At 40.3% G+C, this 21,303-nt stretch overlaps 1 protein-coding gene across 17 annotated transcripts in view; it reads right to left on the bottom strand.

Moving 5' to 3' along the window:
- ptprsa (protein tyrosine phosphatase receptor type Sa) overlaps nucleotides 1-21,303 on the bottom strand; it is a 294,585-nt gene that overhangs the window by 24,223 nt on the left and 249,059 nt on the right. For all 17 annotated transcript variants that reach the window (XM_054790816.1, XM_054790828.1, XM_054790815.1 and 14 more), the window contains 6 exons: nucleotides 19,930-20,027; nucleotides 15,153-15,276; nucleotides 9,854-10,029; nucleotides 6,165-6,284; nucleotides 3,145-3,299; nucleotides 389-674 (listed from right to left, as the gene is read on the bottom strand). In XM_054790816.1, the coding sequence (XP_054646791.1) occupies nucleotides 389-674; nucleotides 3,145-3,299; nucleotides 6,165-6,284; nucleotides 9,854-10,029; nucleotides 15,153-15,276; nucleotides 19,930-20,027 (959 nt within the window). The remainder of the gene's footprint in view (nucleotides 1-388; nucleotides 675-3,144; nucleotides 3,300-6,164; nucleotides 6,285-9,853; nucleotides 10,030-15,152; nucleotides 15,277-19,929; nucleotides 20,028-21,303) is intronic.

The raw sequence follows: 21,303 nt of genomic DNA, 5'->3' as shown, positions 1-21,303 counted from the left end.
TTAAAAGGCAGCAGCTGTACCATTACACCACTGGGGACTGACTGACAGGTGAGCGGGTGAATTCTGCCATTTTATTCTCTTATTTTGCTGCAGGCTGGCAATCATTGTGGCAATGAGCGCTGTGTCAGATTATTCGCATGTTTTTCCTCTCCTGCCTCGGGCTGTCTTGGTGCTCTGTGCCTCACAGCAGCAATGCGCATTCTTTGCACATTTGCGGATAATGCCCCGCATGCACCCTACTCACAGCGCGTGTTCTGCGTTTACGCTGGTGAGGCTCTGTAAATACCCAATTAACGACAGTTGGACTTCTTTATCACAATCACATAAGTTACAATGGAATTGTTTAAAGCCTTTAGAACTAGTTGGGCCTCAGATCACTTCCTCCTACCTTGAACTCCAGCTCCATGCCAGTGACGTGCTCGCCGCTCTCCACCTGGGCCAGCTTTTGGATGTAGGAGTAGAGGCTGCGGGCCGCCACCTCGGTGTTGCCACAGGCCACCGCCTCCAGCAGCGCGTCGTGAATGAAGCTGTACTGGTCCTCCGTCTGCACCATGTAGTTCCGTTGTGAGCGCATCAGCGTCACGTGGCCGTAAATGTCAACCGTCTTCTCGTGCTTGATGCGCTCCAGCATGGCGTCGATTACTATGAAACAACCCGTCCGGCCGACACCGGCACTGAAGAGAGGAGGACGACAAAAATTATTCTTTTATTTCTTTACCTGTTATATATTATGGTCTTATCCAAATAGGGACCTGGGAATGTACACTTAGGAAATCATGTGACAGAAGCAGCAACACGAGGTTACAACATAAGCACGTGTGTGTGGCAGAGTACAGTTCCAAGTATATACAGTATGCAGTTGTAAGTTATATCCAACTTTCACCTTTGAGACTCACAGCAACTGTGGTGCTTTCAAGGACTGCCGAACAAAGTGCCAAATCTCAATGCTTGACAAAAAAAAACGTCATCAGTGACGCATGAAGACATAAACATGTAAAAATTGTGGGCTTTTTTTAACAGTGGTTCATGTGTGGTGTACATTTGACCTGCATTAGCAGGTATTTACCTAATGGATGAGATGTGTTTTCTGTAGAAAAAAACGGCCCATTATCATGATTAAAATAGTTATTATTTAAAAAACAAAAAAAACACTATTATTACTATTATTATTAATATTAAATTACTTTTACTTAATTACTTTATTGAATGACTTTTATTTTAAAAAATTAAATTTTATTTATTTATTTTTTTTAACCAAAAAGACGCAAACTTGTGTGGCTGTGAATGTTGAATTGCGACTGTGTGTGGTTCTACTGCATTGGTCTTGTTCAAGGTTTCTTCCTTTTCTTCCGCATGTGACGTTCTTTTTAGTGTATTTTTTATGATACACATTAAATTGAAAATACCTCTTAAGAGGATGCAGTTGAAGTCCACAGTCCGCAATAATAAACACAGTACATTGTATCACAGTGCCAGGTGTACCTAATGTTGTGCCCGATGAGCGTACACTGAGAGACGCAATACATTAAAACGACATGAAGAGCAGAGATGGAGACTGAGCAAAGCAAGCTGCCATTTCAGTTTCACAGCGCAACGTTTTGGACTAACTGAGGTCTTCTTATCTTGACAAAAGGGAAGGCTTTGAATAAGCCTTTTGGAGAAATATCATTTGTAAAAGGCTAAGAGCAAAAAAAAAAAAAAAAAAAGGGAAACATGAAAAATGGGATCGGATTAGGGTGAGTCTTTTTGACGGCGCGGGGAAACAAGAGACAGACATGGAGAGAAAAGGAGCAGAATGAAAGTGTTGCTTTGAAGGGAAAGATGATGTGATCACTAGACGTGCATCTGTGAAGAAAGAGAGATTATGTAACGCATAAAGCACATAAAGCATAAAGCACATGCAGGAGAAGGAGGATGTAGTCCACTTTATTCACTAATAAATAATGTATAATGACTTGTTTTAATATATAATGTTTGTAGTTTTCATAACACACAATGGATTGCGGCTATTTTGTGTATTTGTGTAACTATACAAAACTATGTTTCAGAAAAAAAAGAGAAGTAAAAAAAAAGCCTTGGGATACATACAGTATTTTTTAAATAAGTGTGCTACGAGCTGAAAGGAAAAAAAACGACGGCATATTAAGGACACATTGAAAAAAAAAAATCGGGAGATTTCGAGAATAAATTTGTAAATTTACAACAATAAGGTCGTAAATTTAGGAGCAAAAAAGTCGTACGTTTACAAGAAAAATAGTAGCACATTTATGAGAAAAATGTTGTAAATTTACGAGAATAAAGTCGTAAATTTACGAGAAAAGAAGTCCTGATATTACGGGAATAAAGGAAGGAAGGAAGGAAATTTTCCTCTTGCTTCAGGCAAGCTTTTATTTATAACGTGGCAGCAAAACAGAGCATCTGAGCACAAACAGATTAGCATGTCCAGCCCTTCTTCACTTCCACCTTCCTTACCCCGCCCAAGGACAAAGATCACATAAGTCCCGCCTTTTCATAGCTGTCTCAGGCAATGCCTGTAAAATAAAGTTACCAGTTTTTTCTCGTAAATTTACGTCTTTATTCTTGAAATCTCAGATTATTTTAATACTCCGTCGTAACATGCATCGTAAATTCACAACTTTAGTCTCGTATGTAAAGAATAAAGTTGAAAATTTACAACTTTATTCTCAAAATTTCCGATTATTATTTTTTAATAATAGTCGTCGTAGTGTTAAGTGTGCCACTAATCACTTTTTTAAATTATTATTAGCAATATTACTTATTTATTTATTGCAGGCAAATACTATAAAAATGTAATATATAATAATAAAAATAAAATTGGATTTAGTAGTTATTGGATTTTTAAAGGGCATTCTACAAGAATTTGTTAAATATTTCATTAGTTATGTTGGACTATTTATGTATTATTTTTATCATTTTAATTATTGTTTTTTATTTTTAATTTATTATTATTATTATTTATTTATTGCAGGCACATACTATGACATTTTTTTAAATATTTTGACTATGATTTTGTTTTTTTGGATTTTTTAAAGAGGAAAAAAACAAAATACCTCAAAAGGCACACAGTGGAACCAAAAGTCTTGTAGAATGAGTTGTTTTAAGTGTGTTATTACTGCTGCTGACCTGCAATGGGCGATGATGGGTCCAGCATCAGGCGGGTTGCAGGTCTTGACCCGACGCAGGAAGGCCAAGAAGGGGGTCGGGTATTCCGGCACGCCGTGGTCGGGCCACGCTGTGAACTGGAACTGACGAACTTCACGTTTCTCGCTGGAGCCGTTCTGAGTACAACAAAGAGGGCGGGTTACACAGGATGACCGTGCATTGAGTGTTTGTCATTGTCTCGGCCCATTTCAGTGCATGACACATGAAAAAATGAACCCAGAAGACGATTTTTGACAAGTATAAGAGAATAAAAATCTTCATGCATGTTTCTTGTCCTCCTCTCCTGTCGTTCATCTCATGGAGGTACAGTTTGCATTTCAATGCAGCATTTCTGCTTTCCTGACAGAGGGGATTTTTTTCTTTGCTGAATAAATGAATAAATGAGTGTGGTAATTAAAAGCAAACTGGCCTAGTTCTTATTTTTATGGATTTTTTTTGGACACTCCCTGATTTCGGGGGCTCAGGCAGACAGGACAAACATGACAGACTGTTGGTTTCTTTAAAATCTTTTTTCTTTTTTCCATCATGGGTGGAGACACTTTTGCATCTCTGCTGGAAAGACATACATATGGATCGTTGACCACGGCGAGCTGTGTGTTTGCTCGTGCCTCTGCTGTCACCAGCCACACTCGGTCCTGCTAAATATATTTTTTCCTCGCCGAGCTGCGAGGTGAAAAGAGGTCGGGTTCTCCGCTATATGTCTTTGCACACAACCAATTAAAGCAAGGTCACTCGGTGTGATAATGTGTGCGTGACGGTGCAAGTGGTGCGTGCCATGTCTTCTTTTATTAAACATTTGATCTCCCTTTGTGCCTTTTTGTCTTTTCCAGTGCATTTTAGGGGAAACCTGCGACGATGTTAAAATATGCATGTATGTGTTTGTGCATGGCATTATTCCAGGACTGTGCGAGTCGTCTGTGATGCGTATGAGTTTTCTTAAATACCACTGCATTGAAGTAACTGACATAAAAATCTTTTTGGTTGGTTGCAAGGGCTGAACTTTCATTTCAAATACAGTAGATCCCCGCTTTTCACGGGGGTTGCAACCACAGACCACAGGCAAATTTTAAGACCCCCCCACATAAAAATGTCTGTCTCCTCCCCTGCCAAACTCTCCTGTTAGGTTGACGTTCTCCTCCCATTTCGGATTGATATGTGCAGTAAAAGTGACTGTGGTAGTTATTAGATTTGACACATTAAATGCATTTTCAACGATAGAACATAATAGTAATCCCTCTCCACTTTGCGCTTCAAATTTCGCGGCTTCACTCAATCAACGGTTTTTCAAAAATAAATTAATAAATCATGCTGTTTCATGGTTGAATACGGCCTATTATTAGTCAAAAGATATGCATATTTAGGCTAATTTTATGTATTTTTTGCCTAAATGAAGCATTTTCAACCATAAAAATGCCTAAATCAACTAAAATCCAAATAGAAGGCATTCAGAAGATGCATTCAAAGCCTTTGTGTTGATATGTAGTATTATACACTGGTCACTAGGTGTCAGTAATGTTACTGTAAAGTTGGGTGAGACACACATGCATGCTTTCTTTGCAGGTTTGAATGATCTCAAAACATGTACAATAATCCGTAACACAGGCATCTGTTACAGCCGTAACCCACTCCAAGTTACAACTCAATTCTCAACTCACTTCCTGTCCGCCCCCCACTCAGCTCGCCAAGCACCTGAACATATTTACAGCAACACTCACAAACATGGGTCTTATTTATGTCTCATTTCCTCTTATTATGTCTACTACAGTATATTGTGTAATACAAGTTTAAAGGTGAATTTAGGGGTGTTATTTCATGTTTAGAAGGCTCTAATAATGCTAAAAACCGTATTTAGAAGGTTGTAAACAGGTTTTTTATCCTCTAACTACGAAAATATCCCATTCATAAATAAGGACTCCTACTTCACGAAAATGCACTTATCACAGTCATGTCTGGAACCAATTAACCGCGATAAACGAGGGACCGCATGCGTACTCACCACTAATGAATGATAATGTAAGGTGACCAATGAACACATGGAATCAGAACCACAGTGTAGAAGTTCCATATAAATTTCACTTCTGTGTCTCACAGCAACTATGGTATGTTTGAGGACCGCTGAGCAAAGTGCGAAATACCAACACATGACTAAAAAAAACCTTATCGGTAAAACATAAAAACGTAAAAGTTGTTCATTGTGTATAAATAAAAATTGAATGAGGTATGTAGTCTGTGAAACACACACACACACACCCACACACACACACACATGCACCCACACACACACACGTCCTTGCAGAGAAACAAAGATAAACGTGCGCACATCTGATGTCTTAAGGAGACTTATAGTACTGTTGTGAAGTGAGTGGGCTTAATTTCCACCTATGCTTACACGAGCAAAACCTCATATTGTGAATCTTTTCATTTAGTTTGTGTTGGAACTCCGTCTGCTCTTGTGTGCGTTTGAGTTATCTGTGTGCGGGTGTGTGTGTGTGTGTGTCTGAGTGTGCGTGCGCTCGAGCAATCTGCCAATTATGTATATTGAGTTTCTCTTCTTCTCTTCTCTGCTCACTTTACCTAAGTGCTCCAATTTGGCAAGCACGCAATAATAGATGATGCATTGAGGTGAGTGCGAGTTGAACAACTGAAGGCTAATGTGTGAAGCGCATACACAATCAGGAGCTATACATTATACATAATATATCTGTACACAGCGTGCAGTGTATGCAATTCTTGTTGCATGAATAAACTATACTTTTACAAGGCCTATGAATTAACTCACTGTTTACTTGACAGACGCTGAATACGATCATTGCTGTTCCTGGTTATCTATCTTGATAATTCATTAAACAGCTGCATTCACTGTCTTAGACGCGCTCGCGAGTTTTGTCCGTGTCCTTGTTGGTTTATTATGTTTTTATTTGAGCAAAGGGAAGATGTAAACCACGTCTGTGGTTTAAAAAAAGAATCAAAAATCTATTTACCTTGTGCAAGGAGAAGGTGCGAACACAGAAAGTGGCCAATTCTATGGTGTCCAGCAGGGTCACTTGGGTCATACCGTAGGTTTCTGTGCCGCGGCTGGGCCAGTACTGGTCACACTTTATCTGTGAAAGAGAAAGATGGTAAATGATTAAAAAACAGGTAAACAGGCTAAAAACATACAGCACATAGAAGGAAGCACAGAGTTCATCTTACACATCCTATGATATGGCACCCTGTGGATTGAAACACCAGTGAGAGCTGATAGAAACTGCAGGGAAGCGTCTCTCCATTTCATATTTGAGAAACGCACAGCAAAAGTGCAATAAGACTGTGGCAGGAACCCTCTTATTTTAACTTCCCTTCCCCGTCTGACAGCAAAAATATAAATCGTCTCTTTTCATTTAACATCTCTTCAAATAAAAAGCATTTAAGTTAACATGCTTGTGCATAAAAAAAAAAAAAACACCTCCGAGCTCTCCTACGTTAGTACATCTCAGTCAATACGGTGTGACACGCCGGAAGACATCTCCTCTCCCATTTCCTGCTCGAGCTGACATTGAGCTTACTGCGGCCACATGCCCTGATCCCGCCTGACAGTGGAGGACAGCTCCTGTCAGGATGGCGTGCAGGTAAACAACTGAGGAGGTTCAGGAGGGGGGAGATGAAGTGGAGACACTTGGGAAAAGTGAGCCTGATGTTGACACAGGTTTGACTTGACAGGATGAAGTCGTGTTTGCCTTTCTGACATTCTGACAAGTCCACTTGTTAAGAGGAAATTACCTTACAATATATCACACCGTCCTCTTTTTTTTGTCTGGCCATTGGGAATTTCAGGTCAAAACCTTGAAAAATGCCTCAAGTGACAGAACATTGTAAATGGCCATGGGCAGAACAACATGGCAAAGCTGCTGCAGCTTAAGTACACTTTGCAAAAGTCACATTTTTTGAGAAATACAGTGGATCCCCTCTTTGCTTACGTCTGAAAAAGACTTTGCAGCTGCGTGCAAAACGTGTCATGCACAAGTTTCCCGCGGTGGCACAGAACCGGGGAATTTTAATACGAAAAAACCTCATCGCGCATTTGAAGCAGCATCACAGAAAATGGCATGAGGATTTTCGCAAGACCAGAGCTCCCTCAAACATCCGTCCGGAACATTTGGAAAGCGTGAGAAACTCCCATGGCAAAAATCGCGATACAAGCAGTCCATTCCAGACTCCGCTCCAGCTGCGCCAGGATAGAGCAAACGTCATCACAACAACAGCGTGTGCTAAGTTGTAGAAGTGATGTTGGCCGTGTGGCAGTTTTTTTTTGTCAAATAGAAAAATATGTAGAAGTTTCCTGTGGTGGCACAAAACCGGGGAAGTTTCATACGACCAACCTCGTTGCGCATTTGAAGCAGCATCACAGAAAACGGATTTCCGCAGGTCCACGACTCCCTCAAACATCCATCACTGTCCGAAACCTTCGCAAAGCGTGAGAAACTCTTACACCAAAAAAGTCATGAGCTATAACAGAAAGGAGCCAGTCCCTGTTGGTGGCTAAAAATGCTTCATTGGGCACCTCCAGCCTCGCATCATTACACACAGGCGCCACTACATTGTCCATAAAACTGTACACAAGATGCATAAAGAAGTAAATGGGTCTGTTTTTCTCATGCCTGCTGTTGCTGACTATTCTCTGTTTGAGTAATATCACTTGCTCAAGTATTTTCTAACATTCCACACCACAAAGTAAGTAACACAAGTATGTATGATTCATGCTGATATTGGATCGATATTGCTATCAGCCAAAACTCAGAGAATCGGCTTGATATTTATACCCTTACTCTGACTTCCCAAACCAACAGGAAGACATCAAGCCAAATGCCAACTTCACTCACGGTGCAACCAAAAATAACAGTAAGAGTAAAAGTAACATGTGGAACACACAATTTAAATGGACTGGAGCTGTAGCGATTAATCGATAATTAATCAATCATGCAATTAATATTTTGGTTTGGTGAACTATTTTGGTTAGACTTTGGAAAACATTGATTGGCATTTTTGCCTCTTTTCTGATATGTTGCAGACCAAACAACTACAGTACATGTAACTATTTTTGTTTGGTTCATATTGATTTGGTCCGTCTAGGGCCTAACCAATTACACAATTAATCAAAACAACAAGCTTCAGATTAATCGACTAAGAAAATAATCGTTAGTTGCAGCCCTAACCTGGACCACACAAATGTTATTTTATAACCTGCAAGGCTGACAAGCCCACGGGGGACCCAAAAGCAGGTCGCATTCTGGGTGGGTCGCAGACTGCAGATCAAAAATTACATAAAAATATGTAATGTGCAAGTGATGTCCTGAATTATTTTTATGTAAATTGAGCAATATTTTAGTAATCTTCCTCCTTGGTATTCATTGCACAATTATAAGTAAAATATCTGACTTTGTGGTCTTTCTGATATTTAATTTTATAATAACAAAAGAAATTAAGGAATAAATAAATATAAAAATGACTTAAATAAAAGTGCAAAAAATAATTCAAATTTAAGACAATTTAAATGGCTTTAAAAAAAAGTGTAACAAAAATCATAACATTTAATAAAATGACTTAAATCAAAGTGTTAAATATAATTCAAATACAAAAAAATAAAAAGGACAAAAGTGTTACAAAAAATTAATTACTTAAATGAAACTGCAAAAAAATATTTTAAAAAACTAAGTAAAAATTACAAGTGTAAAAATTAATAAATAAATAAAAATGACTTAAACTAAAGTGTAAAATATAATAAAAAATACATACAAATTAAAAATTACTGAAATAAAAGGCTAAAAACCTAATAACAATAAATTAAAATGACTTCAATAAAAGTGGGTCACGACTTAATGACCCCAGGAAATAATGAGTCCCAGGTTGATACCGTTGGAGAACCCCTGCTATAAAACATGCTTAGATACAGTATGTTTGGCATGGAAGACCTTGCACAGAACCCTGAGCTCAAGCCACTCAACACTACCGGGAACTCCACTGAACAAGAAGAAGAGCGCAAGCCAGGCTCTCGGGTCCAGCATCACTGACCTCACAAAAGTTCTTGTGGGTAAATGGACACATATTCCCACAGCCACAGTCCAACATCCTGTCGAATGTATGTGCAGAAGAGTGGAATCTAGTCACAGGTGCGGCGAAAACTCCACAACTTACAACTTAATTTTAGCTTCCTGCTCTGTGCAAAATGCAGCGTCTTGAGTGTTGAAACTCACTAAGCTCGCTGTTTCGTAAGGGACAGAAACAGCTTGTTGTTTCTACAGCAACTGCTAAGAAGAATAAAAAATAGAGCCAAGTCCCCCGTGGACGTCGCTCAACTTCTCAGATGCGAGCAGGCGGACCGTTTGTGTTCCTTCGCTGCGCGCGCCACCCCATTCAAATTTCACAAATGTAATATCCACACAGCTCGGAAAGCGAGTCATCTCAAGAAAATAAAGTCTCATTACCTTCCAATGAAGTTGGAGTGTGCAACTGGGAAATCACTGCAAAAGCGCTGCCATTTTTCACATTTTGTTCATCGCCTTCATGAATCACTGATTTGATTCTGATGTATATTGTGGAACAGCATTTTAAAAAGGCTAGCACGGTCACCGGAGGCAAGCAGCAGAAAGAAAAAAACAAATGTCGCGTGCCGCGTGCGCTTGAGCAGACTCACCCGCGACTTCTCCTCCAGTCGGGTCATCATGACCACGGTGGCAGCTCTCTGCTCCCACACCATCCTCCAGAAGTCCCCGAAAGTTTCTGGCAAAGGACCCTGGGTGGCGATGTAAGCGTTCTGTTTCCTGTAGCCGTCTATGTAGTTAGCGTTGATGTAGTCGCTACCTGTGATCCCTGCACAAAAAAACACAGCAAAAAAATAAATAAATAACGCCTCAGAGGAAGCAATGTTCTTTCAAGGTCCTTTTGTTATTTTCTTCTTTGCCATAGTTTATTTTATTTGATATTATTTCATGCACACACTCTTGTCCTGTGCTAAACCCAGACAGTGCCCTTGTTTTTCCATTGGAGAAGGTGTAAAGGTCCTTGAAGAGAAAATATCTTATAAAGTGGATCCGCGCATATACGCCCAACAGGAAGTTACCCAGCATACCTTGCGGGCGAAAAATTAGTATAAAATAGTAGGGGTGCCCCGATACAACTTTTTCACTTCCGATTCGATACTGTATATTGGCCAATACTAATATCGATCCGATATCAGCACAAATCATACGCACTTGTATTAATTTTTTGTAGCATGGAATGTTAGAAAAGGCTTGATCAAATGTTATTACTCAGTGAACAATAGCCAGCACCAGCAGGTATGAGAAAAATTGACCCATTTACTTCTTTAGGCATCCGGGGTATAGTTTTACCGACCATAGACATAACGTAGTGAAGCTAGAAGTGCTCAACGCTTAAACGCGACATTAATTACTCACCACTGACCGGGGCTGGCTCTTTCCTGTTAAAGACAATGACTTTTTGCCACCTTGTGGGAGTTTGTCACGCTTTGCAAATGTTTCAAACGGCGGCGGATGTTTGAATGAACCGTGGTGTCGCAAAAATCCTCGGATCGTTTTTTTTGCGATGCCGTGCGATGAGGTTGTTCGTATTAAACTTTACCGGTTCTGTGCCAAAATAGTGCATGACGAGTTTTGCACTCCGCTGCAGCGCTGGTTAGAAGTGCTTGTATCGGAGTGTCAATATCGGAGATTTAGATGCAGGCTGATAAAATCCAATACTCTTGTTTTTTTTTTTTTTTTGCTGGTATCGGACCAAAATTGGATCGGGACACCCCTATAAAATAGTACTGCTTTGCGTGTACGTTAGTGTGCAAGTCTTTATTCCGATACTGTGTGGTGCAGTTGCACGTGTTATTTTTGGTTGCACCGTGAGTGAGGGAGGCGTATGGTTTGCAGGGATCTACTGCATCATCTCAGCCTCCTTCATAAATGTCATAAATACAAATGATATTTGTGGTATTTCACATTTTACACCTTTAAATACAGCTTTTATAACCAAGTTATGGTCATCATTACCAACACTAAGCTATTAAATATAAGTGGTAAAAAAAAAGCAAACAAACAACTCATCCGCCATAATTAAAACATGAGAGCTGTGTCGGCTGCTTCGCCGACATTATAGACCACTAAAATAGGGAATTCAGCATTGCCATGGCAACAACAGAGAGGCTATTTATTTATTTTATTTAACATTTTGTACCTTACGGGCTTCAAGGTAAGAACAATGACAGTATTCTGGGCACTATATGATCTTAAATGATCTCTTGTTCTGCCATGGAGTTGTTCCTACAGCAGAAGCCCTCGTGCTGTTTGTTTCTTCTTCCTCAGACTGGTGCCATCTGTCCAGCTTTTGTGGTCCTTCCTGTGCTATATCTCTTCGACTGCGGCGCAACATGCTTGGTGTGATTTCCCACCGCATCAGTAGTATGTTGCAGAGCTATAAGCGGGAGGTGAATCCAGCTAACGAGCCTCACAGACTGAAACAGGTCTCACGAGCTGCAAGGAAGCCATCTGCTTTGCCGTGTAGATTAACATATAGCGTCGGCATCTTAATGCCAGTGATGAGAAGAAGACTTTTGATCTCATGCTTCTTTCGCGGACGGCATGTAAAGGTAATATTGTATGCAGCAGAAAGCACGCACTTCAAAGGTAAATTATGTAGTTCACTTCTGATCGCGAGGTTACAAAGTCATAGAAGCGTATTCCAAGGCTGTGCCGTCTTATCAAGCGCTGTACTAATCTGTCACCCATCTCATCTGCATATGCAAAAATTAAAGCTGAGCTGGCGCCGCTGTGCAACACTATTACAGCACGTGAAAGGGTAAAAAAAAATAACAAAGATTCCCGTTAAAAGTATAGCACAGTTTACATTTTTCCCTTGATCGACCTGCCACCTCTGGTATAGTCCTTGATCATCTAAGTGAGTCTTGATCGGCTCGTCTGGTATTGATTGGTTGTGCCTCCTACTAGTACGGAAGGATTAAGGGGATTTCCTCTTTTGGAAACACATTTATGTGAACGTAATTGGCGGTGTCTTGTTTTTTTGTTTCGCTATTTCTTGTCTATTTGTAAATTAAAATAACCAAACACCCTGTTTGCCAAGTGCGCTTAAATGCAAAATACATTCTCAAAAGAGGAAGGAAGACGTGATTATAATTAATACATTACATAAATAATAATTTTTTTGTGTGTTTTTGTTTTATTTTTTGTCAGTTGTGTTCAAATTTTGCACAACATGGCCCAAAAATGTTCTTCCTTTCTCCGGCTTTGATTTAAGTTACTCCATGTTCACCACTGGAACCTGACTGCTTTGTTGAACAGCTTCTACGCTATACAGTCAATTCCTGCATATTTGCGATGAAGCATCCACAGCCCAACAAATTTGTGGATTTATGTTAAAAAAAATTTTTTTATTCATATTGTTTAATTTTACTATATTTTTTTATTTTCTGTATTTTTTTCTGTCCAGCATACATGTACCACTGTCCAAAAAAAACAACAACTTGTTTACAAGTTTATGTCTTTATGCTTCACTGATAATGTTTTTTGTCAAGTAACCATAGTAGCTGTGAGACGCAAAAGTGAAACGTAAATGTTCATTGATCCTTACATTATCATTCATTAGTGTTGAGTACGTATACATTTTATACTTTAAATGTAGTTTGGTAAGTGTGTGAGGCGTATTTAGGGCTTTAACCTGGATTGTGTTGCCAGTCAACAATGGCAATTGAAGAGAGAAGGGGAGGGTTCTGTGGCCAAATGTAGTCTAATAATAACAGCCGTGGGTACGGAATCGGAAGAGAACGTCAACGTCTAGCAGGGGAGTTTGTAGGGGGAGGAGTGAGCCGTGTGTCAAAAATAGATATTTTTATGGGCGTATGAATTACTTGCGATTTCGTGGTCGAAATCGGAACGTAGCGGAATGTAGCTTTCCGCGAAAAGTGTTGATCTACTATACGTATATAATTCTAATCAGCTGTGATCGTCTAGAACCAAGCCTTTCCAGTGTTTCTATATGTTTTAGGGTTAATACATCACCACTTTGTAATTCAGTTTAATGTTATAACATGGGATATGTACACGCTATAAACCTTGCAATCCTACCTACACACTGTGTTCGTGTTATTTTTTTTCATCAGAGTTCAAGCAGTCCAAGCAGAAGCTGTAGTTATTCTCCACTTAATCAAACTTACTTCACGGGAAATTGCGCTTGTTTTGGAATTTTGCCCATCATCCGCAATCCTTATGTGAAACATCAACCACACTTTCTCTTTTGTGTGTTTTGTAAAGATACAGCTCATTACTGCACGTAATGGGACACACCTGTATGCCGCCTACAAACACCTCCACCTTTTATATAAATGCTGTGACCATGTAGTAACAGGCACTTGCAGTAATCTGCCATATTTTGGTCCTTTCAAGCATTGCCGGAACATCCTTCCTGGGCGCATTGATTTCACACAGCAACATAGAATCGAACGCCCCCACCTAGCATGAACTTTTCCAAACTCAAAAACAAAAACAGCCGCAGTCGGGGCAGCTCCAATACGTAGCGTTACCTTTTGGGAGTGGTCTGAGGCATTGAGAGAGCGGCGCTCACACGCTGCGGGCGAGAGTGTGGTGAAGCTAGCCGCTAGCCGGCTAGTACCTAGCCGGTGCGGTGAGGTAAGGTGTCAATACGCCATTAACATATGTTCTTCGGCGTCAGATCAAAACACAATCGCCGCATGAGACTTCAAAATGTCATATTAGCGTCCACTTTATGACTCCAATTCCCTACTTTCTGAATGTGCACCCTAAACATCATGGAACTGTAGTTCTTATAGCCCTAAATTAGCCGCATCATCGTTTAATCCACAGTATAGTCCACTTATAGTTCGGTATTTGCAGTATGTACCTTACTGATCTTATCAGTTTAGCAAATCCATGATAATCTGTGATTAAGGTATGTCTTTCCAGACGGGAAGTGGCAGGTGAGAGAGAAAAACTAACTTTTACAGTCCTTTAAAGGTGAAAGGTGAGGACGGCGTGGAGCACTTTGTGTTTGGGAGTCACGTAACTTTGACTGACGTCGCAGCAGTCAAGCGGCAAACAATGAAACACTTGGCTGGGCTAATTTAAGAGTTTAAGAGAGGAGATGCAGTGAGGACAAGAAACAGGCTGGAGTGAAAAGAGAGAGAGAATCAGAAGAAGAGAAACTAATGAAAAAGAATTGAAATTAGGGGGGAAAGAACGCAAAGCTATGTGAATGCCATTAAAAGGATACAACACTATCTGACTGTGGTGACTTGGTTTTAGTCATGACTAAATGAACGGAGAACGGTGACGTGCATGAATTGTTATTCTGCTGCAACTAATGGCAAAATCACTGCGGTGTAAAATAGAAATTTCAGACTTGATTAATTTATGTATTTATGGACGAGGCGTTTGTTTTTCTTTCTTCCTTCACTCTCCCTCTGCAGGCAAGCGTTTTTTCTGTTGTTGCAGCTCCAAATTGTGAGGTTCTGAAAATCTACTTGGAACATTTAACTCACACAAAAGAAGAGAAGGGAGGAGAAGCAATTTTGGCATCACAGAGAGGAGTCGGGAGTTGTTGTAGTGTTGCAACCCCTCAACAATGTCGGCAATGAAGGGTGACTACCTCTGACAGTGTCTCTAGAGATTTAGGAATCAGGGGAAGACATTTCTGGCTTCAGCACTGTGCATGAAGACAGTTCATAGGGAAGTGCAGGCTGATCTGACAAATGGGGTGGTGGAGGAAAACAACTTCAATTCCCGCGCCGTGCTTCAGTGTGAGATCAGACTGATGGGCGATCCAAAAGACAGGCCTTAAGCAAAGTATTTGCCTGGACCGAAACAACAATCAATAAACTACTCAGTCCAAGTGAAACAAATCCTTCATTCAGACCGAAACAATTTAGCTACAAAAATGAGAAGACGGGTGAGCCTTACCCTCAATGGGAGCCAGGATGACGCGGGAGTGGTCGTAGGCGATGACATTGGCGTAACGATTTTTCGGCTTGTTCACCTCCAGGTTGGAATGTTCCCAGGTGAACTGCTGGCCTGGATCGATGGACTGGTCGGGGAGACAGGAAAAACACAAAACAAGACATGTGAGGCGCTGAGAAAGAACAGTACCATTTGTGTTTAGAGCTGCAACGACAAAAACATTCAATCCCAGCGCATTTTTCAAAACACAGCCCTTTCAGTATTGCGCCGTTTTAGACGGTTTTGACAGATCTTTCAAGGCGCACGGAATATTTTTCCGTTCTTTAGTAATCAGTAGAAGAACATCGGGAACTGATATTTTCCTGAAACTTACCTAAGAGAAAAGAGAGAAAGGCAGCTTTTTGTGAAAAGATACATTTTAAGCATAGCTTTCACTTTGACACAAATATTTTTAACTTTTGTGACAGCTGATATATCTTAACAAATACACCAACATAAACAACACAAAAAGGGTCTGTTTTTCATCAAAATAACAATTTATTGACAAATATAACACCATGAACCATTTACAATATTGACGTTGGGAACTAAACTATGCGTGTGCACGCGTGCATACGTTAAAATTTCCCTACAATGCGTAACCTTCTGCACTCTACACTCCTCCACGCTCTCTCACTTCCGCCTTACTGTCATGTGTGATTTGGCCAGTAACATGATCTCCGCCGGGCGCTTATCAAATGCACTTCTGCCACCTTGTGGCCGTTTTTATGGCTTAAATGTGCTCTGAAGTGTTAATGCACTCTTTAGTCGAGAGTTGCATCATCACCTCTTTTTACCTCTTGTGCAAAAAAAGGTAAACGACGTACAAATATGTTCGGGATTATAAAAATGTACAAATACGTCGTTGGCATTGAATGAGTTAATTGACCTGTAACTATTTTGGTATTCAATTCATTGTTTTTCTGGTTTAAAAATGTAAACATCCTCTGAATTTAGCCTCGCAAATGTGAACAATTTCTTTAATTTCCTTCGTCGTCCATGAAAGCAGACCTATTAGCTTTGTGTTTTCAGGCAAAGCAAAATATTCACACACATCAGCTTTAACCCTTTTTTTTTTTTTTTTTTACATTTTTGCCCCTTTTCTGATACGTTGTGGAACAAACCACTAACTGTTTTTGTTTGGTTCATATTGATTTCGTCCGTCTACGGCAGGGGTGTCCAAACTGCGGCCCGGAGCAGATTTAAGGCCTACGGTCTGTTTTTTATTTGCCCTTGGCACATTCGAAACATACAGTTAACAAGAAGATGTAAAAAAAAACAACAACAAAAATGGAAATAAGAACTGTTGTTTTACAAGAATAAAGACAAAATATTATGACGGGGTGCCAAAGTGTGGCCTGTGCCAGTTTTTTTGTTGGCCTGCAGCACATTCTAAAAACACAATTTAACAAGAAATGGTACTGAAGGGGTTGTCTTTTGAAAAATGTCAGGGATTGAATGAGTTTATAAGTGTATGGAAAATGTTGCAGAGTAAATCTGAACCATTACATTTTCAGATTGACTTTTACTGAATTATTGAATTGAATTCTTGACTGATTCTCTCAAGGGGGGAAACGCGCTCTGTCACAGCATCAAACACTATAAACCGTGTGACAGCCAGAAAACATCTGGAGAACATCTCGTGAGTAAATAAACATCAACACGCCTAAACAGTATAAAGCGTATTGTTGATTGTGTGTGTGGTTCCTGTGGTGAGTCAAGTTGTCTTTGCTTGCGTGTGGTCTCCTGAGAGTAATCCGCAAGTGTGACAGCTTCAGGAAGGAAGGAAGAGGCCTGCAGTTTGTCTCTTCACACCGCCGCCTGAATCCGCCTGTCACACTTGGTGTGTTGGTGTGATAGCTCCTGTTGTCCTTTGACATCACTTAGACAAAATACTACTTCAACAATACGAGCAGTCAAACCAGCACCGCTCCCAGTCGACCACACTGACTGGACCACCAACTGTTCATAAGGCAAGCCTCTGTTCAGCACACCTGCAGCAAATGATGATATATAATGCGAATGTTTAAAATATTGTTAAGGTTCTGGAAGGTTCTATATTTGCAAATAAATGACAGCACAGACTGCTGAGACTGGATACAAAAAACAAAAAACAAGAAAGACAAAAAAAGTCATTAATTGTGGCAGCCTTTCCACAGCTGTGTGTTCTATTCCGATGACCTTCTCTTCATCGCTGCTTTTCTACGCTGAGGCCTTCTCTCCACGCCCACATCAAATCCTCAATAACTGAGCCTCCACACAGCATCTCTCTCGCCTTTCCCTCCATTTCTCTTCTCCCGCTACTTCCCGCCTGGCTAAAAACCAATCAGTCAACGGCCCATGGAGCGCCGCTTGGCAAGCCGGAGCGCATGAACGAGTGGCCATTCATCACGAAAATAACAAAATTAAAATTACACTTCTCTATTTAATTTGGTCATTTATTTTTCCTGCAGGCTGATGGGGTTGTGTGAAAGGGCAGAAGGACGGGATGGAGAGGAAAAGATAGACTACTCGGGGGAGAGAGGATCGTGTGGTTGAATTCACTCTTTAAGGCAAATAATTAGACTTCGGCCATCACGCCTCTCTCACCGCCACGAACAAAACAAGCTTGCCCCGTTAGTGCACAGCTCAGCTCTGGATTTATGAATAATAGATACGCCAGAAATGCTGGAATGCTATGAGAAGTCATTATCCGCCAACATCCAACATACACTGGCAGGCATGATGATGGCAATCCATGCTGGTGTAGCCGTTTTTTTGCCTCAGCTTGGCGGGCGGCGAGGCGACAGGCGCGGTGATTTAGGGATGGCGAGCAGGAGATATTGCTGGTATGCAAACGAGAGCTGATTCAGCGCTCCTGATTTCTAATCAACTCCGGTGTCATTTGTAACCCGAGCCGTCCAAGAGCTCAGTTACCCCCCCAAACCTACTCACAACAACAACAACAACAACAACAAGACTCTGCTGAGTAAAACACAAAGTAAATATCTAAATGCTTGACAGAGAATCTATACTGTACTATAAGTTTGTTTTTGATGTGGTGTCAAATGCAGTGAGTGATCTTTGTACAGGAAGTCATTGAAAAACAACTTTGAAGAAAGGTCCGCCAAACATCACCCAAATAATGTAAACCATTCAGTCTAACTTGCAAAGTGCTCGACCGTGCAGTACTTCCTCTGCCCTGCAGGGGGCAACCGTGCGGTGTAAACGTCACAATCAAGCAGCGGTAGAAGAAGATGGATCGCATTTAAACAAATAGGGAATATGACATTATCTAGGGATCGGAATAGGTAAGATTTGCACCATTTTTATTCCATTTTCGATTGTACTCTTTCGGATGATCTTTTGGATTTCCTGAGAAAGGATGACAAGTTGTTCTCCACAGCTGGAGACACCATAAGCCCAGAGAGAAGCAGATATGCTTATTCTTTTGCCAAATAATTGTTAATTATTCATCGTTCCATTGGCACACTTCCATTGGACCTGACGTGATTGTATTTGTCATTGGCTGACTTGCTCAGCTCATATGTTCTTTTAAAAAGGAGAATTTTAATTAACTCAATCAATCCCCGCCATTTTTCAAAAGACAGCCCCTTCAGTACAGGGCATTTTAGTCGATTTTCACCTTGTGGCCGTTTTTTATGGCTTTAAAGTGCTCTGCAATGTTAATGCATTAGTGCAGAGTTGCATCATCGCCTCTTTTTGCCTCTCTCACAAAAACAGATAAAAAACAAAAACTAAAAACATAAAAAACATAATTACATTGCTGGGATCGGGCGTTCGAGATTATAAAAATGTATAAATATGTCTTTAGTATTGAATGAGTTAATTTATGTATTTATTTGAAAATGTTGAACATGTTACTGCATATTCTTGTGTACTTGTATTTGTTTGGTTAATTTCTACAGATGAATATTTATTTTATTAGTATTATTTTATAATTATTTACAAAAGTAATGATTTTTTCTGGGCCCCCCTGGCAGCCCATCGAGGAGCCCTAGGCTGTGGGCCTGTTAAAGCTTCACTCTTGGGTTTGTCAGGCCGTGTTACTTCTAAACTAAACAAATTTGATACTAATCGACCTGTTTATTCCCCTTTTTTCCATAAGGGAATCGTTTGCTACATTGGCAAATGATTCCAAGGAATTAAAAGACTGGGAACTGGTTCTTGTTGAGAACTAGCTTTCCATTCCCATCCCTAGCGCTACCACATAGCTGTCAACATTTGCATTTGGAAGGGAAATTAAAGGATATTTTGATATTTCCAACATATAATAATAAAAAACACATAATTTACGGAGGCACTTTCAGTCCATCCCTCCAACCACCATGATTACTGACGGGTGGGGACGTTCTTTGACAAAGACAAAAATTGCCAAGAAAATTCTGGCCCTTGGACAAATGTAATTGAGGATCTCGAGCGTTGCACTAAATTATGAATTTAAATTAAGTTTTCCTTTATTGAGACCTATTCAAAATAATTATGGACTGTAAAAAAAAAACGATTCAGATCAATGAATCCAATTATTCATACATTACTTGCCACTTTCTTGCGTCATTTAAGGCTAAAAGGCACACTTTCAAACATACTTGAAGTCAGGGTATAAATAATGTCAGTTAACAGCGTATATACTACAACAGAAGCAAATACAAAAGAACAAAAAATTCAACACATAGCCTTGCGTCCTTCTGATGAGAACAAAACCAGACAGATGCGGAACTCAAACCGTCCGCCCACTCACCTCATATTCTTGGGAGAGTTTCAGGTTGTCGTTGGCCTTGAGAAGTTCTGTGTGCTCAGCCAGCTCGGAGATGGGGATAGGAGGGTGATTCATCATGCCTAATCGCCAAAACAAAGGAGAAAGAGGGAGCGGAGGAAGGAGGTTTAGTGGCAACCAGACAACTTAGTGCACAAATCACAGATGCGGTGTTTTATGGAGGGGTGGGGGGCGGCTCCGTGTGCATACACAACATTGAAGGTTGTGTTTTAGGTTTTAGTGATGGGGAGGCTGGTGTGCAATATGGTGTAAATCAAAAGGCAGGCAATATGTATTAATTGGGTGTGTTATAGGAACTTGACTGGGCCAGACCAGAGCTTGGGTATAGCAACATATTGTACTTCACGCGGATACACGGGCTTTACTGCTACTTCACTTTGAAAAATTGATTCATTGTGAACTCATCTAGATAAGAATCATTTGCTGTAAAGCATAGCCTCTGGCAACAAAAAGTCTGGATCATTATGCGGTGAAACTGCCACAGAAATGAGATTGGCTTCACAGAAAATGCCTTAGTGTGCGTACATTTTCCGGTAATATGGTGTGCGTCTTGTTGTGTTGATAATACGCTGCGTGAGTCCAACTGTGATTTTATCACAAAACGTCCTTGTTAGCAGCTTTCTAATACGTGGAAACAGGAACCGGAAGTCTGCTCTGTCGCCCGTGATGATGATGTCATCAGTGGTTGACTCTGTAGTTCTAACCAACACAGTTACGCCACAAGTCGAAAAAATGTTAACACAAAACACGTTTTTATAGTTTCATATGCGTCAAACAATTAAATATGCATATGAATGATGAATAAAAGGGCTGAAAATACATTTAGGGTTACTTTTACCTTCACTGAAGACGCGATTGTTGCCAAACACACGATGTGGCAGCGAGATCAACATGGACACCACCTTGGTGTTTTGTTATCAGGTATTTCTTTAATTCAGCAAGGTATCACCTTGTTTTTTTTTCTTGAAATCAAATTCTGGCACTTCTTCTTCTCCATTTTGGGTTATTTTGCAGCCGTGATCAAAAGAAAAGCAGAGACTTGAGGTGAGAAACACTACTGAATTCAAGACACAAATCATGGCAAAACACAAACAAGGGGCGCCCGCGTTGATCTCGCCTCGTCACCATGTTGTGTTTTTGTCAACAACCGTGTCTTCGGTGAAGGTAAAGGTAACCTTAAATGTTCATTTATCTCTTTCATTCACATTTAGATGCATTGTGAATTGTTTTATACGGTTATATTTAATGACCACCTGCGATTTCCACTGGGTTATAATTACATGAATGAAAAAAATGTCTCAAAATAACGCTGATATGTTATCAATATATCTTTTATCG

Source organism: Dunckerocampus dactyliophorus, chromosome 10 (genome assembly GCF_027744805.1).
Source record: "Dunckerocampus dactyliophorus isolate RoL2022-P2 chromosome 10, RoL_Ddac_1.1, whole genome shotgun sequence".
Classification (NCBI taxonomy): domain Eukaryota; kingdom Metazoa; phylum Chordata; class Actinopteri; order Syngnathiformes; family Syngnathidae; genus Dunckerocampus; species Dunckerocampus dactyliophorus.
Note: the sequence above shows the minus strand (reverse complement) of the source record. Positions and strands in the feature narration are given on the sequence as shown.